General features: G+C 42.4%; 4 protein-coding genes across 7 annotated transcripts in view; 1 reads left to right on the top strand and 3 right to left on the bottom strand.

Moving 5' to 3' along the window:
* The window catches only part of si:ch211-15d5.11 (oxidation resistance protein 1), a 37,027-nt gene extending 34,698 nt beyond the window's left edge, over positions 1–2,329 (top strand). The window contains 1 exon segment of the mRNA XM_070445254.1: positions 817–2,329. Within this exon segment, the coding sequence (XP_070301355.1) occupies positions 817–952 (136 nt within the window). The 3' untranslated portion in view covers positions 953–2,329.
* Positions 2,011–4,855, bottom strand: LOC111968914 (selenoprotein N-like). Of its 2 annotated transcripts, none has more exons than XR_011480444.1 (5): positions 4,366–4,855; positions 4,096–4,201; positions 3,702–3,814; positions 3,238–3,339; positions 2,011–3,036 (listed from the first exon to the last, which is right to left on the bottom strand). XR_011480444.1 is itself a non-coding variant. In XM_023994878.2 (5 exons), the coding sequence occupies exons 3-5, from the start codon at positions 3,705–3,707 to the stop codon at positions 2,869–2,871; spliced, it is 276 nt and encodes a 91-aa protein (XP_023850646.1). In that variant the 5' UTR covers positions 3,708–3,814; positions 4,096–4,201; positions 4,366–4,810; the 3' UTR covers positions 2,011–2,868. The 2 variants fall into 2 exon arrangements, 1 of the variants encoding a protein (XP_023850646.1); XM_023994878.2 differs by having other exon boundaries at positions 4,366–4,810.
* Positions 4,856–4,973: 118 nt separating this feature from the next.
* LOC111968912 (selenoprotein N-like) lies at positions 4,974–10,910 on the bottom strand. Its single transcript, XM_023994873.2, has 12 exons — positions 10,439–10,910; positions 9,149–9,266; positions 8,900–9,030; positions 8,383–8,595; positions 8,016–8,140; positions 7,793–7,930; positions 7,541–7,622; positions 6,502–6,690; positions 6,232–6,337; positions 5,838–5,950; positions 5,374–5,475; positions 4,974–5,172 (listed from the first exon to the last, which is right to left on the bottom strand). Exons 1-12 carry the CDS (start codon positions 10,658–10,660, stop codon positions 5,005–5,007), a joined length of 1,707 nt encoding a protein of 568 aa, XP_023850641.1. The 5' UTR covers positions 10,661–10,910; the 3' UTR covers positions 4,974–5,004.
* A 2,980-nt stretch (positions 10,911–13,890) lies between these two features.
* On the bottom strand, positions 13,891–16,416 carry znf593 (zinc finger protein 593). 3 transcript variants are annotated; one of them, XM_023994882.2, is made up of 4 exons: positions 16,301–16,416; positions 14,542–14,759; positions 14,374–14,436; positions 13,891–14,194 (listed from the first exon to the last, which is right to left on the bottom strand). In XM_023994882.2, exons 2-4 carry the CDS (start codon positions 14,739–14,741, stop codon positions 14,068–14,070), a joined length of 390 nt encoding a protein of 129 aa, XP_023850650.1. In that variant the 5' UTR covers positions 14,742–14,759; positions 16,301–16,416; the 3' UTR covers positions 13,891–14,067. The 3 variants fall into 3 exon arrangements, with proteins under 3 accessions (XP_023850650.1, XP_023850647.1, XP_023850649.1); XM_023994879.2 differs by lacking the exon at positions 16,301–16,416 and adding an exon at positions 15,115–15,216; XM_023994881.2 differs by lacking the exon at positions 16,301–16,416 and adding an exon at positions 15,058–15,195.
* Between the last annotated feature and the right edge of the window lie 296 nt (positions 16,417–16,712).

Genomic DNA, 16,712 nt, shown 5'->3' on the forward strand with positions numbered 1-16,712 from the left:
ACTTGTCCTGCACAAAGTAGATGTCCTAACCGACTTGCCAAAACTATAGTTTGTTAACAAGAAATGTGTGTAGTGGTTGAAAAACGAATTTTAATGACTTCAACCTAAGTGTATGTAAACTTCCGACTTAAACTGTACGTTCGATAAATCCAACGTATGCACCACACAGAACGCACTGACACTGCCTCTGCAACGCAATGCTGCAAGGCAAACACAGCGTTCCATTGGAAATGAATGTACTTCTGGAGTACCAAAATGCAATGACGCTGTCGATGTGACCGAGGCATTAGGCTTGTGTGCYGCTGCTTGGCCATGGAAACCCATTTCTTGAAGCTCCCGACCAACAGTTCTTGTGCCGATGTTGCTTCCGGAGGCAGTATGGAACTCTGTAATGAGTGTTGCAACCGAGGACAGACAATRTTTACATGCTTCAGCACTCGGCGGTCCCGTTCTGTGAACTTGTGTGGCCTACCATTTCCACTTCACAATAATAGCACTCGCAGGGCAGAAATTTGACAAACTGATTTGTTGGAAAGGTGGCATCCCATGACGGTGCCAAGTTGAAAGTCACTGAGCTCTTCAGTAAGGCCATTCTATTGCCAATGTTTGTCAATGGAGATTGCATGGCTGTGTACTCGATTTTATTCACCGGTCAGCAACGGGTGTGGCTGAAATAGCCAAATACACTCATTTGAAGGGGTGTCCACATACTTTTGTGTGTGTATATACAGTATGTGTCAATATGTTTAGGAAAACACATCACTTTACTCTATTCTAAAGCAAGGAACTGAGTTTCTATCGCTCTCTCTTCCCCAGTGGTCACTTTGGCCTGTGGCTGGATGAGATGCTGTACCTGGGCAGGAGTAGCCCCTGTTACACCTTCAACAACTGCTGCCTCTCGGAAAGAGACGACTTCCACGTCATGGAGCTGGAGGTGTGGACATTCTGGTGAAGACATGAACTCACCTCGCCTAGCAACACATACTGACTCTATCTGGCTGTCCAATAACTGCATTAAACAGGACTCTAAAACCATTCTAGAACAGGACTCTAGAAACCATATACTCTAGTACAATAAGTTGTTGAATGTACCTGACTATTTTGACTTAATTGTGTGGTTTTGGGCTGGAAACTCAACTGTGAATATTCTGAACGTGGACCAAACTGTTACGTGGAGGGGTATTGGTGGTTTGGGACAGAGATTGTAGCCTCACTGCATTGGAAGACTTGTCCTGTTGCAGCCCCTCCACAGGTTGGTATGGTCCTCACTTTCAGGTGACTCTGCATTGTGGATACTGTTGTTCTATGGTGGAATTCACATGTCCTTCTAACAATGGATCTCCCCATCTAAAGGCCTGCCTGCATGTGAAAGCCTGCATTTCCACCCCAGCACAACTCGRACTGTTATTCTGGCACCATAGTTTAAAATTAATGAATTCATTAATTGGAGGAACTGAAATTACTACCCCGTTGCATATGGACCAACTTATATGAACTGGGGGGGTAGGGGGTCTTAACTTAGTATCTTTAGAAATGTTTCATGTTATCCACATACAACCTAAAATTTACTCGGATCTAATTTCTGATCAATGTTCACAGTACAACACGAATGGTTATTAATGTTATAACGTCTTTATCTGATACTTCTGGGACACGTCGGTTTCATCCAGTGTTCAGCGCAAGCTCACTCAAGACTACTTTTTTAGTAAAGATCCATTTTTATTTTTTGCAGACAATTTGCCACTGTCAGTCAAAAAGCATATTTCAAGGGGATGACTCACCTTTGCAATGGCTAAATGTGCTGCCTACATTGCAGCACTTAAGAGGCTGATGGAGAAACAGAACACTTTCCTAATATATGACCCATTTKAAAGTTTATCACATGTACACTTGGTAGAATCCACAATGATTAACTTCTTCTTGCCTCTAAGTTCATTTTTTAGATAATGTTTGGTGTAGTCACCCCTTAAGTTCTGATCTCATGGTCAAGAAATAACTAGTCAGTCAACATAAGACTGTTGGCTTTCATTAAAAAAATATAAAAAAACAAAAGTATTACATTACACATTGTGCCACCATACAGCTTTGTTTCCAGGTTTCCATGACAGCTGTTGGCAACCTCGGGGGAACAGAGCAGGGGTGTTGCCTGCAGAAGCTTTAGCAATGACATCAGGCCCTACCCAGCCAACTTTGGACTTTCAGGCAAGGCCGTCACAAACTGCTGAAACTCTAGAGGGAACGACTTGACCTGCCCTGCCCCTCCAACAGAAATAAAACGTGTGGTTCTTTGCATATTGCGAGATATAACCAATAAAACAGAATAATGCATTATGGTGCAGTCTGTTTTGATATGAAAATGTAGATATAAAGAAAAGTTTGAGCAAAGCAAATCTCACTCACTGTTATCACATGATAACAGAAGGCATAAATAAGTCWAATTAATTAGCCACTAGTGGGTGAGGCCAAAGCAATGTTCGAAACCTGGCCACTGTTCCGACCCTGAACATTGTACTTTAAAATAGTTGGTAAGTAACAGCAACATTAGTGATTATATGGAATGGGATTAGAAGCATGTTAACTTGAAAGAACATCTACCAACTTGAGTATTGAGTTTAGTTATATATATATTTTTAAAGTTGTCCTAAAGCATATGTCTTCAGAAGGGCTCAACTGGTATAGCGGCCACTGTCGTTTGAAGAGGTTGTTGTAATACTGATCATGTTGGATGCTAGTAAAACAACCTGAACAGCTGCCAGCACTGTAGGAATCTGATCCCTACACACAAGTTAACTTTTTCTTTGATCATTATCCTTCACAGAGGAATTACTCTAGTTTTTACACACACACACTTTTGACCACCGTTCGTCTTTACTGTGCCAGGTGCTCCTTGGCTTTCTCCAGACCCTCTTTGAGGAAGTTGATGTACGTAGCAGTGGATGGGTCCTCGAACCCCCCAGAGAAGCTAAATGTGGCAGCTTCCTCCTCCGGCTTCATGGACGTCTGGTCCAGGAAGTAGTTAGCATTGATGTGGTGAACCTAGATAATTTAAGTCATTAGAGATTCAAGTCATTTTCAACCCTCCATAAGCTGTTGTCATTTCCTCCAAACCCTTTTTTTAATTTGTTAGCTGGTTATTTAGCAATGCCCAGAATCAACAAAGTGAAGTATCCACTTAAAGGTTGTTGATAAACAACTGGGATGTTGAGATGGAAACATGATGGAACTGTAAGGACTTACGATAGTGCCGTTGGGCAGCGCCACCATCATTTCTACTGGAAAGTTGTACTTCTCCAGGTGTAGGCGGGCCCTCTGACTCTCAACCGGGTTCTGCTCGTTAGCCTGAGATTAAGATTATTAGGATACATTACCACCACATCAATCAAAACAGACAACAAAACCTCGACAACAGATGGTGTGGAATATGTTCAACATTAGGTCACTTGAGACAAACTTTGATTTAGTAATGAACACTATCCATTTAAAAGTGGTATCATTATTTTAGGCTTGAACCTTGATGATGAGCCAGTGGTGGCTGGTGTCACTTTAAATCGAAGGATGGGCTCATTGTAATATCTGGAATGGAACAAATACATAGTTTCCATGTTTGACACCTTTCCATCCATTCCATTACAATGAGTCTGTCATTCGATTAAACTGCCTACCAGTTGGGCTGGGCTGAGCAATATGGGCCTCTCACTCACCTGCATGTCCTCAAGCTCTTTGACCAGGGACCAGCTGCTGACGAAGCTCTGGTTGAGCAGGGCCAGGACGGGCGAACTTTCCAGGACTGTCTCCCGGAGAGTCCGCCCAGAACCTGTGACAATGTGTTTGGAGGAAGCAAAAAGGTCAGATGCAAAGCTAAAGACATTGTAATATTCAGTGCTCGAAAAGGTAAGGCTATGCTGCTTTAACTGGATGTCTTTCCCTTAGTCACTCACTTCAACCCCCCCAAGATGACACCCCTTGACCCCCAGGTCCAGGATATACTTTATATTTTGTAAGTTCATCACTTAAAATGGCCCTAAGTGAGCACTAAGGTGGATTATAATCCTTATTTTCTTCACAGAGCACAGTGTCACAGGTGAACCATCTCACCTCAGCAGGATTGGTCATCTAGTGCCCCCCAGAGGAGGATGGAGTGCACCAGCTTGCTCTCTTCCTGCGCTCGCTGAAAGGCCTCCGAGAAGGGCAGGTATGACACCTGTGGACAATGGAAGAAGAGATGTACATCATCACAATGGTGTGGAGTCTCAAGTTATTTTTAAGAGAGCTTGGGGACTACCAAGTTCTGACCGAAGTTCAAAGGTGACTAGAACAATCCCCTAAATAGATGGGACAAAACTGAGCATGCGTTTTGAGCCGTACCTTCTTGAAGGGGTAGAAGGTGACCTCGAGGCGGCGAGCAGCCTCCTCACGGCTGATCTCAGACGTCCAGTGGATGTCCTCGAAGACAAACTGGACAGGGTCGCTGCCTCCCCCTCGGCTATCGATAATATTCCCCTCCTCATCCTGGATGAAGGAGGGCGTGGATGGACCAGCGGCCCGCAGCTCCATCTGACAACACACACAGCGTTTCTTAATATGAATACTACCGTGCTCCACACTCATGCTACGAGTGCATTCTCCGAGGACGTTCTCTTGAGTACGAGAGTGTGGAGAACGCATAAAACATTCCATTTGAGAAGCACTCGCACGCCCCTGACTGTATTACCTCACGCTGCACCTCCCCATTCACTGAACTTGCCTCCAGCCAGGACATTGGCAATAGAGACGAAACAAGAGTTCCACAAAGCCAATGTTTTACTTCATAATTATCAGCTAGGTAGTTTAACAGGCAACGACGTACAACTATTGTTATGCAAGGTAGATGACAGCTGTCGAGACGCGTAGTCCACTTGTCATTCCAATCTCCTTTGCATTAGCTTAGTCTCTTCTGTAGCCTGTCAACTATGTGTCTGTCTATCCCTGTTCTNACACACACACACTTTTGACCACCGTTCGTCTTTACTGTGCCAGGTGCTCCTTGGCTTTCTCCAGACCCTCTTTGAGGAAGTTGATGTACGTAGCAGTGGATGGGTCCTCGAACCCCCCAGAGAAGCTAAATGTGGCAGCTTCCTCCTCCGGCTTCATGGACGTCTGGTCCAGGAAGTAGTTAGCATTGATGTGGTGAACCTAGATAATTTAAGTCATTAGAGATTCAAGTCATTTTCAACCCTCCATAAGCTGTTGTCATTTCCTCCAAACCCTTTTTTTAATTTGTTAGCTGGTTATTTAGCAATGCCCAGAATCAACAAAGTGAAGTATCCACTTAAAGGTTGTTGATAAACAACTGGGATGTTGAGATGGAAACATGATGGAACTGTAAGGACTTACGATAGTGCCGTTGGGCAGCGCCACCATCATTTCTACTGGAAAGTTGTACTTCTCCAGGTGTAGGCGGGCCCTCTGACTCTCAACCGGGTTCTGCTCGTTAGCCTGAGATTAAGATTATTAGGATACATTACCACCACATCAAGCAAAACAGACAACAAAACCTCGACAACAGATGGTGTGGAATATGTTCAACATTAGGTCACTTGAGACAAACTTTGATTTAGTAATGAACACTATCCATTTAAAAGTGGTATCATTATTTTAGGCTTGAACCTTGATGATGAGCCAGTGGTGGCTGGTGTCACTTTAAATCGAAGGATGGGCTCATTGTAATATCTGGAATGGAACAAATACATAGTTTCCATGTTTGACACCTTTCCATCCATTCCATTACAATGAGTCTGTCATTCGATTAAACTGCCTACCAGTTGGGCTGGGCTGAGCAATATGGGCCTCTCACTCACCTGCATGTCCTCAAGCTCTTTGACCAGGGACCAGCTGCTGACGAAGCTCTGGTTGAGCAGGGCCAGGACGGGCGAACTTTCCAGGACTGTCTCCCGGAGAGTCCGCCCAGAACCTGTGACAATGTGTTTGGAGGAAGCAAAAAGGTCAGATGCAAAGCTAAAGACATTGTAATATTCAGTGCTCGAAAAGGTAAGGCTATGCTGCTTTAACTGGATGTCTTTCCCTTAGTCACTCACTTCAACCCCCCCAAGATGACACCCCTTGACCCCCAGGTCCAGGATATACTTTATATTTTGTAAGTTCATCACTTAAAATGGCCCTAAGTGAGCACTAAGGTGGATTATAATCCTTATTTTCTTCACAGAGCACAGTGTCACAGGTGAACCATCTCACCTCAGCAGGATTGGTCATCTAGTGCCCCCCAGAGGAGGATGGAGTGCACCAGCTTGCTCTCTTCCTGCGCTCGCTGAAAGGCCTCCGAGAAGGGCAGGTATGACACCTGTGGACAATGGAAGAAGAGATGTACATCATCACAATGGTGTGGAGTCTCAAGTTATTTTTAAGAGAGCTTGGGGACTACCAAGTTCTGACCGAAGTTCAAAGGTGACTAGAACAATCCCCTAAATAGATGGGACAAAACTGAGCATGCGTTTTGAGCCGTACCTTCTTGAAGGGGTAGAAGGTGACCTCGAGGCGGCGAGCAGCCTCCTCACGGCTGATCTCAGACGTCCAGTGGATGTCCTCGAAGACAAACTGGACAGGGTCGCTGCCTCCCCCTCGGCTATCGATAATATTCCCCTCCTCATCCTGGATGAAGGAGGGCGTGGATGGACCAGCGGCCCGCAGCTCCATCTGACAACACACACAGCGTTTCTTAATATGAATACTACCGTGCTCCACACTCATGCTACGAGTGCATTCTCCGAGGACGTTCTCTTGAGTACGAGAGTGTGGAGAACGCATAAAACATTCCATTTGAGAAGCACTCGCACGCCCCTGACTGTATTACCTCACGCTGCACCTCCCCATTCACTGAACTTGCCTCCAGCCAGGACATTGGCAATAGAGACGAAACAAGAGTTCCACAAAGCCAATGTTTTACTTCATAATTATCAGCTAGGTAGTTTAACAGGCAACGACGTACAACTATTGTTATGCAAGGTAGATGACTAGCTGTCAATTTTTTGTGGGTAGCTAGCTAGCCCGTTAGCCATATTTACTTACTATGGCCTTGAGATCTATGCACATGTTAACACAGTGTGTATTTATTAATGTATCAAGATAAAATATTGTTGTCATGCAACATATGAGATGTGAATGGGCACCATTTCATTCCGAAGTCGGAGTTTATTTTCTCTTGCATCAGCTAAAATATTCTCTGCCATTGATTTCAAGATATTTTGAGTTGTTTTTTACATGGTTGTGTCATAGTCCTGTGCATACTTTCCGTTGAAGCTTGCGTCGATGCATGCTTCAAAGTATGTACAAATGGAGTATGCATCCGAGAAGTGCCCTCTGTGCTCCGTGTCGCATACTTTGATTTGGACTTATGCTCTGACAGTCCCGTGCTCGGAGCACGGTAGTATGCATATTGACAAAACACCCACAGAGATCCCATAACAAATACAACACATCCTACTATGTCACATTACGCCAAATCAAATGTTGGTATGCCATAGCATGACAAGGCACAGTAACCTACCTGTGGCAGGTATCCAATGTCCACCTCCATATTACTGTTCTCAGTGGCTCCATAGAGCCACTCCATGTCCACATTCAGAGTCCTGTGAGACCGGGAGAAGTCAGTGTCTGCCATCTTACATTCACTTACGGATATATCAGTAGCATTACTATCATCCTAAAGGTCTACTCTGAATGGATAAGACACAAAGTCTGTAGACTACAGAGGTAATTCTGGTTATCAATAACAGAGTCAACCATGTTATTCACTGACCTGTCGTTGGGGACGTAGAGGGTGAACTGTCGGACGTGGGATGAGTCCCGGGAGAGGATGATGTTGCCAGTGAACTGGCCCGGGGTGAACCAGAAGGGGAAGTCTGGGACATCATTGAGCTGGAACTCTGCATGGATCCTGTGGAGGTACAGGGGTAATAACATGGTATCTAGTTGTAAACTCAATGGACTAGGCTTGATGAGGAATCTCAGAGTTCCCTCACCTGAAGACAATGTCCAGATAAAAGTCACTGGCGGCTCGGATGCAGGCCACTGTTCCCTGAGGGGCAAAACGGGACTTGATGAATGGCCGTGGGTGGAACATACTTAGCAGGGAGTGAATGAGAACCTGTGGGGAAACAAATACAGTCACTGCTAGGTTCATGTATTTCCTTCAACCAAGCTGTGACATTTTACGTTTTCTACTGATAACACTTGACAGACTATGCTGTAATATCATCTCATAGTCAAAGATGTATATATATATAATCGTCGCCAAGAGTTTGAGTGATGAACAAGTGTAGTAGACAGTTAAAGTCAAACTGAATATAAAATATCAGATACAGTCACTTCCTAAAACCAAAACCGTACCTCTTTTCCTCGTGGTGCAGGAGGGTGGTAGCGATTGTTTGGCAGGTACCCAGTGAAGATGTTGAGCTCACTCTGAATGACCCACCAGGTGTCCCCCACTTCCCCTTTGTTTTTTGGGGGCAGGAAGGCCCTGAACTGGCTGGCAGAGAAGGACATGGAGGGCACAGCAGGACTCTGCCAGGAACGCAGCCCACTCAGGGAACTATGAGTAACCTGGAAAGGCGGAGACTAATTGTGATATCTGAGGCTTTCTCTGCTAAGCCTTGGACTGTCTATTTGAACCTTTTTCTCCCTTTTCTGTAATTTATCACCATAAGTCCTTTTATAAAAGCAACTTAATGGTAGGTCATCTTTCGAATTCAGAGACACAGCTTCGAAAGCAGTAAAATGTTTACAYGGTAGAGTGTTATCTATTCTCTATTCAAACCACCCAGCTTATAATTCAGTGTAAATCACAGGTAAGGTAAGACATCACTGTCATTATAACGTGAGTGTTGGGCTGGTCTACTCTTATTACCCCAAGGAAGCCGTCCTTGCTCTTCGTCATTGTGTCAAGCTGCAGAGGCCGCATCTTGGCCTCCAGGGTTAGGGTCTCTCCATTGGGATCATGGGTCACTTCCTCCTCAAAATCTGCTGGAGGTGAGATCCCTGCAGGGAGGCAGGCAAAAGGTTACAAACCAATGACTGTGTATTCATGTTGGGTTTGTGGGGATGGAGTATTTTGGATTTGAATGTGTTAGGGTGCATAAGAAGGCTGGTGGTGAACCTGTGAGTTTCTCTGCGACGAGTTTGAACTCCTCAGGACTAAGGTACAGGTCATGGTCTGTGTCCAAGGAGGAGAAGAGAAAGAGGCCCTCGGTACCCAGTGCTTTCAAGGCCACTTCCTGTTGGAGGAACACACAATAAGAGCTCCTTATTGTGTCTTACTGTGTCAGTTCTCACGCTCCAGTGACATTCCTGGACAATGTCTGGGACAGATCAGAGTGAACCTTTTAAACACAAACCTCTAAGCACACTACAATTTTTAAAACATTGTTTTGGATAAAGAAAGCAGCTACAAATATATCAGTTTATCAAATGAGTGTACGTGAAATTAATCATGCCAAGGAAGTGACGGGATTAGTTTCCCAAAAGAATGTTGTAACCTTGAGGCCCTTCTACACAAAAATACACTGACTGCGTGCTCTCTTATGTTAGCTCAATGGATGGAAGAAGGAGAACAACTTGTGAGCCAGACAACTACTTCTGTAAGTGGGGTGTTGATTGTGGGACCAGCTGTGGCAGACATCCAACCCCCTAATAAAACGATTTTGGGTAAAAAAAAAAAAAGTAAAAGTGTTTGATCCCACAAAGACAATACGTGGCATGCAAGGTATGTGTTCAATTTCTAATGTCAAATAAAATAAGCCCCATGATTTCAAATACTATGAATAACTTTTAACAGTTAAGAAGAAAAATAACTACCATCAGCACAAGACTTGGCAGAGAAAATGCACTCTTTGCGATAATTTCAAAAGGTAATTAATGTRTTATATCATAGTCAATCAGTTGTGGAAAAAGTACAAAATGTTCATACCTGAGTAAAAGTAATGATACCTTAATAGAAAATGACTCAAATAAGTCACCCAGTAAAATACTAATTGAGTAAAAGTCGAAAAGATTTGGTTTTAAATGTACTTAAGTATCAAAAGTAAATGGAATTGCTAAATTGTATTTAGTGAGTCCGCCAGATCAAAGGCTGTAGGGATGATCAGAGACGTTCTCTTGATAACTGTGAATTGGACCATTTTCCTATCAAAATGTAACGAGTACTTTTGGGGTGTCAGGGAAAATGTATGGAGTAAAAAGTACATTATTTTCTTTAAGAATGTAGTTTAGTAAATGTAGGCAAAAATATAAATAGTAAAGTAGAAATACTACTAAAGTCGTTTTTTGGGGGGGTACTTTAAAATATTTTTACCTAAGTACTTTACACCACTGCAGTCAATTCAGATGCAGAACTAAAGACATCTGCTGAAAAAGATGCGTAAAACATGGATACAGATGTTGAACTTACATGACGTTTAAGTAGCTGTGAGTCCTGATAATATGTATAACCAAAGGCAAGAAGGGGAACAATAATGAACATAAGCAATGTTGACATTGCTCCAATGATCCAAGATCGCTTGGACCTGCCAGGCGCCAGTCGTTCACCGCCTTGAGATTTGTCCAGACGCTCATCCTCCCCCAAACTAGCTTTCTTGTCCTCCGGGATTCTTTTATCCACGTCCGCGGCCATTCCCTTCTCTCGCCCCTACACAAACGCAGGCATGCTCTCTAGAAAGACAATCAGCGCAAAGTACCTTTATCTATTGGAAATACAGCTACCAATTACGGTTAAAATGTACTCTACTCGGTAGAACTATCCGCGACTTCCCGGTCGCTACTCTGTTGCAACCAACAGCTAGCTATATATGTATCGACATTCATGTCTMGATAGTCTCATTTTCCACATCTCTTCTTCTCCATTCATCGAATACATTCCCTGAGGGGCAAGACAGCATTAAAGGGCCAGTGTGCTATTTTGTTATTCGCTGGAATATCTGCTTGGTTCATCATAATCATAATAATATGTAGGACTTGCCAGAGAACATTGGATGAATGGAAAGCCTTTTAAACATATATTCATATTTAAAAAAGTATCTATAATTGTATGTTTTGATATCAATCATTCAAAAATGTATATCAAGAAATGATTTTATCAATATCAATAATTCGAATTATATAACCTTTATTTAACTAGGCAAGTCAGTAAGAACAAATTCTTAGGGCGGCGCACCGGCCAAACCCGGACGATGCTGGGCCAATTGTGCGCCGCCCTATGGGACTTCCAATCACGGCCGGTTGTGATACATTCTGGATATCAATAATTCCCCATAGGATTCAATGGAAAAATAATAAAATTATCGCCATCAAAAATCTGATTTTGTTATATAAAAACAAATTATCAATATAAAAAAATAAGTTGTTGGATTCCGAATATATTAGCATATATTTATCTTCATTAACACTGAAATATCAATCAGCTTCGATTCGCCGCTTTTTACATAAAGTACCGTCACTCGCATGTGGTAGAAGCCGCTAATGTTCTGTAGTACAATTTTTTTTAGATGCGGTGAGATCGAGTCCCCCTGCAGACAAACATTTCCCCCCCTTAAAAATACTATCTATTGCTGCTCCTCCAGAGTCCAATAATACATATGTGACGGTCATTATAACAATGTCGCTAAAGTTGTATTCTCTGGCACGAAATCAATAATTACGTGTGTATTTCATAACATCAGTAACTKTTTTTTCCCCTTTTTGACATGACGTAAACTCTTAATGCATTAAAGCCAATTTATGCTTGCTCTGGCAATGCGATCTGGAGGCTCAGTAGAGGTTTTTGACACAATTGCGGAGCCTCTGGAGGCTTGCGGAGGCCAAGTCGAGCTCTGTACCGCATCGCCTTGCGCCTCCCAAATGTTTTTTGCACCTCATTGACATGATTGGTTGACGGTAGTTGGGGGCCGGAGGTCCTGTATAAACACAAACTCACTTCCTTGACCACTTCTGTCACAAAAGTTCTGCTCTGCTCCCGAAGCATGAAAGCTCTGCCTTCTGCAGAAGCCCCATCGCAGTAAATGTAGTAAGGCCACTGCAGAGTCCAGATTGACCATGCAGAGCCTTTTACACCAGTCTCAACATCAACAATGAAGAGGCGACTCCGGGATGCTGGCCTTCTAGGCAGAGTTGCAAAGAAAAAGCCATATCTCAGACTGGCCAATAAAGATGGTCAAAAGAACATACACTGGACAGAGGAACTCTGCCTGGAAGGCCAGCATCCCGGAGTCGCCTCTTCACTGTTGAGACTGGTGTTTTGCAGGTATTATTTAATGAAGCTGCCAGTGTAACAGTTTTAACTTTACATCCGTCCCCTCGCCCATACCCGGGCTCGAACCAGGGACCCTCTGCACACATCAACAACTGACACCCACGAAGCATCGTTACCCATCGCTCCACAAAAGCCGCAGCCCTTGCAGAGCAAGGGTAACCACTACTTCAAGGTCTCAAAGCGAGTGACGTAACCGATTGAAACGCTATTAGCGCACACCACCGCTAACTAGCTAGCCATTTCACATCCGTTACACCAGTTGAGGACTTGGTGAGGCATCTGTTTCTCAAACTAGACACTCTTAATGTACTTGTCCTCTTGCTCAGTTGTGCACCGGGGCCTCTCACTCTTTCTATTCTGGTTAGAGACAGTTTGCGCTGTTCTGTGAAGGAAGTAGTACGCAGCGTGGTACGAGATCTTCAGTTTCTTGGCAATTTCTCACATGGAATAGCCTTCATTTCTCAGAACAAGAATAGACTGATGAGTTTCAGAAGAAAGGTACTTGTTTCTGGCCATTTTGAGCCTGTAATCAAACCCACAAATGCTGATGCTCCAGATACTCAACTAGTCTAAAGGCCAGTTTTATTGCTTCTTTAATCAGAACAACAGTTTTCAGCTGTGCTAACATAATTGCAAAGGCTTTTCTAGTGATCAATTAGCTTTTCAAAATGATAAACTTGGATTAGCTAACACAGCAGTGACAGTTGCTGATAATGGGCCTCTGTAGATAGTAGATGTAGATTATCCATTTTTAAAAATCTGCCGTTTCCAGCTACAAGTCCTTTACAACATTAGCAATGTCTACACTGTATTTCTGATAAATTTGATGTTATTTTAATGGACAAAAAAGGGATTTTTCTTTCAAAAACATTTTTAAGTGACCCCAAACTTTTGAACGGTGGTGTGTATATATAGAGAATTCTTTTAAATCAACAAAATGTACATAATACAATTATTGATATCAAAAAATTCTATGAATTTATGTTAAAACGGCTTTCCGTATTGGATGTGCTTGTCCCAAAACATCTGTGGCTTCTTGCTGCTACAAATACATTTGACATCGGTGCCAATAATAAACAGAACGCAACTGCTCAATAAGTTGAAACCTCCATGACAACACATTGTAAAATCCATGAAAGTGTTAACAAAAATACTTCCTAAACACTGACGGAATGGTACTATAATTGGATTTAAGGGTAACAGTGAATTATAGGAGCACAAACTGCTTTACAGTAGCATTTCATCTCAAATGACAATCAAGCAATTTATTGAGTTCGTCCAGACAGTGTATTCTAAATTCAGAGCTATATTTAATGTTTTACGGGTTGCACAGGCATTGAATAAAGACTGTATAAACATTTTGCATTTGTCACTAGATTGTCTCAAGCCTGCTGTCAGAATGACAAATTATTTTGTAAATTATTATTTTTTTCACCTTTATTTAACCAGGTAGGCCAGTTGAGAACAAGTTTTCATTTACAACTGCGACTTGGCCAAGATAAAGCAAAGCAGTGCGACAAAGACAACAGAGTTACACAAAAACAAAACGTATAGTCAATAACACAAAAGAAAAGAAAAATGTCTAAAATAGAAACTCAATTTCCTTTTAGTTTATTATTGTTTCTGTCAACAAGTTCACATTTTGCACCACAGACATTACATATCTACAGGTGCATGTACATATATATATGGGCAATGCATTTATGTAAAGCAATGTCCATAGTTCAGAGTCACCAAAAAGTAAGACGTTCTTAAAGAACAGCAGTCCACATTCAGTCCATCTTCTCTTCCACCTCTTGTGTTTTCACCTCTACGGTTTTGTGAGGTATATAAGAACCCATACCTGCAGCTCTATCTGCTTCTGCCTGAGTGTAGGGTTCATCCTTCAACAGCTTAATCCTGAACAGAGTGTTGGACAGTGAAGAAATGTAGCTGCTAAGTCATCAAAACATCATCAACATGCCCAGCTACAAAGTTATACTACTAGGGTGCTGGGGGGAGGGACGGTGTGTCACAGGAACTGTATCCACATTTATTCAAAGAACAGTTGTCTGCTTCAAAAGAAGTGAGGATCTTACCGTTTTTTGTGCACTTTGGTTTTAAAGTGGTCCTTCAGGGCTTTCACGTCAATAAAATATCGTCTGTAAACAAAACACACGCACATTAAATTACGGCTTTCAAGTTGCCACATTTTTTTTWATGTGAACCTTTTGGATAGATGCAAGAAAGAGCATAAAATTGCTTACGCGCAATGTAAACAGTAGTGCTGGGCACTGCCAGTGACATCATAGTCCACCTCCTGTTTGAGCAACTTGGCTGCAGCTGAGGGCTTCATGTCTGCATGGATTTCGTCCAAGTGCTTCTTATAATTCTTTGTCTTCCATGTCTTGCCAATACTCTTCTTCCTGGTACTGTTGTGGTTTCCGATCTGTTTGGATTTCCCCATGGTGGTGCTAGGTGATACCTATTGGAATAATATAATGGGTGATTGCAAAATCGTTGCTATTCTATTGCATGGATTAATATGTACGCAGGCTGCTTTACGTTTACAAGCAATTTACAACACCATTGGCATATTGTCTGACTTGACTGTCAAAATTGCCATATGTTAAGTTTTTTACTTGATATAAACATTAACTAGCTAGTTATCTAGTAGTAGCTACGTTAGCTAGCTTACAGCAGTTACTGAGACAGGACCCGTCTTCTAATCAAAATCTTAATCTACGCGATAAATAACACTTTTCAAAACGAGTTTAACGTACCTTAGTTAAAAATGATTGCAAGACCTTTCTGTTGTCATAACACAGTATTAAACTCACCCTGTCGATAATTTTTTTCCACAAAACGGTGCTGTTCGTTTTTTAGCTTGGCTAACTAGCTTGCTAGAATCTTTCACACGTGTTTGTTGACGGAATCATATCCGGGTCAACGTGTCGTGGTCAACATGCTGTACCTAAACACGCCACTAGAGGAAGCTAGAACACAGCCTAAAATGTTATTAGTAGGCCTGTGTGCAAACGGGCGGTACAGCAGGTCTCCTGCACGGAGGAGCGGGAAATATACTGAACTAAAATATACGATTTCAACGATTTTCCTGAGTTACAGATCATATAAGGAAATCAGTCAATTGAAAAATTCATTAGGCCCTAATCCAGGGCTGCCAACTTTTGAAGAAAGCTTGGGGTGAAATTTGCTATGTGAATTTCATTTCCCCCTGGCACAACCCCTAGAATGGAAAATATTACATTTACTGAAATTCTACATCTTTAACATGGTTTAAGCTATGACCAGTGTGGAAAATAAAACAATTAAAAGCACAGGTCAAGCGTATATAGGATGCTTTGAACATTAAACGAACCACTCAGAATTAGACACTTTGCGATTTTGGGGTGATGAAATTTAAAGTAAAATTGTAATATTTATGGTTGAGGCAGTGGATAACCAAATCATAGATTGCGGTCTCCTTGTCTATAGACCGCTTTCAAGGTAAGGACACAAACATTTTGTATTTTTGTAACACCTCGCTCTTTAAAATAGGGCTGGGGAAAAATCCTACTTGCTCTACAGGAGGTTTGGCCTCTTAAGTGCTGGGTGTTTGAAAATGTCATTGTTGTAACAATTCATTTCTCAAAATCGAATGAATATCAATATTCATGTGGTTAATTCCTACTAGTTGAAGATCCTTGCCTTAATTTTACCTTACATAAACATATGTATTTATGATTTGTGAGTACACCTACCATTTCTGCCTAACATGTGCACAATACTACAATTATATTTGATTCCTGCAGCATTTATCATCCAATGCTTATTGGTATGACTTATTCAATACTGTCCATAAATGGTTGCAAAAATTAATTGCCTCATAATTCATTTTCAAAAGACAGCCATAGATTTCAAATATGTAATTACGCTGGCAAAATTATGAAGAAATTGAATTAAATACGTGTGGAATAACAGTATTCTTGCTTACTAGCACAGTAATTAACCTATATGTTAGCCTACTGTTAAGAATGAGTCCAAGGGAGTAGTAGAGTGGGGTATCCAGGACAGAGTAGCAGGATGACGAGACGTGGAACTGGAGACAGGGACCAGAGTCAGAGGCGAACTGCAGCGGAGAGGAAAACAGTGTCAGGCAAGGAAAACAGGATCTAATAGTAACAATGGCTAGAAGGACAMACAGACTGACTGACTAGAGATTACAATCTGGCCATGTGGAAGTGGCAGGGCTGAGTATTTGTAGAGGTCGTGATTATGGAACAGGTTGCAGCTGGTGGGGATCTGCTCTGACTCCAGCACACCTGTCTCCGCCCACACAATCACACACACACAGAGAGAGGGAGAGAGTACTGGGGGAGTGGTGGCAATTCAGGGAGACAGAGGATGAGCAGTAGAGGGCAATGCAGGAGCAGATGTC

This window comes from Salvelinus sp. IW2-2015, linkage group LG9, assembly GCF_002910315.2.
Source record: "Salvelinus sp. IW2-2015 linkage group LG9, ASM291031v2, whole genome shotgun sequence".
Classification (NCBI taxonomy): Eukaryota; Metazoa; Chordata; class Actinopteri; order Salmoniformes; family Salmonidae; genus Salvelinus; species Salvelinus sp. IW2-2015.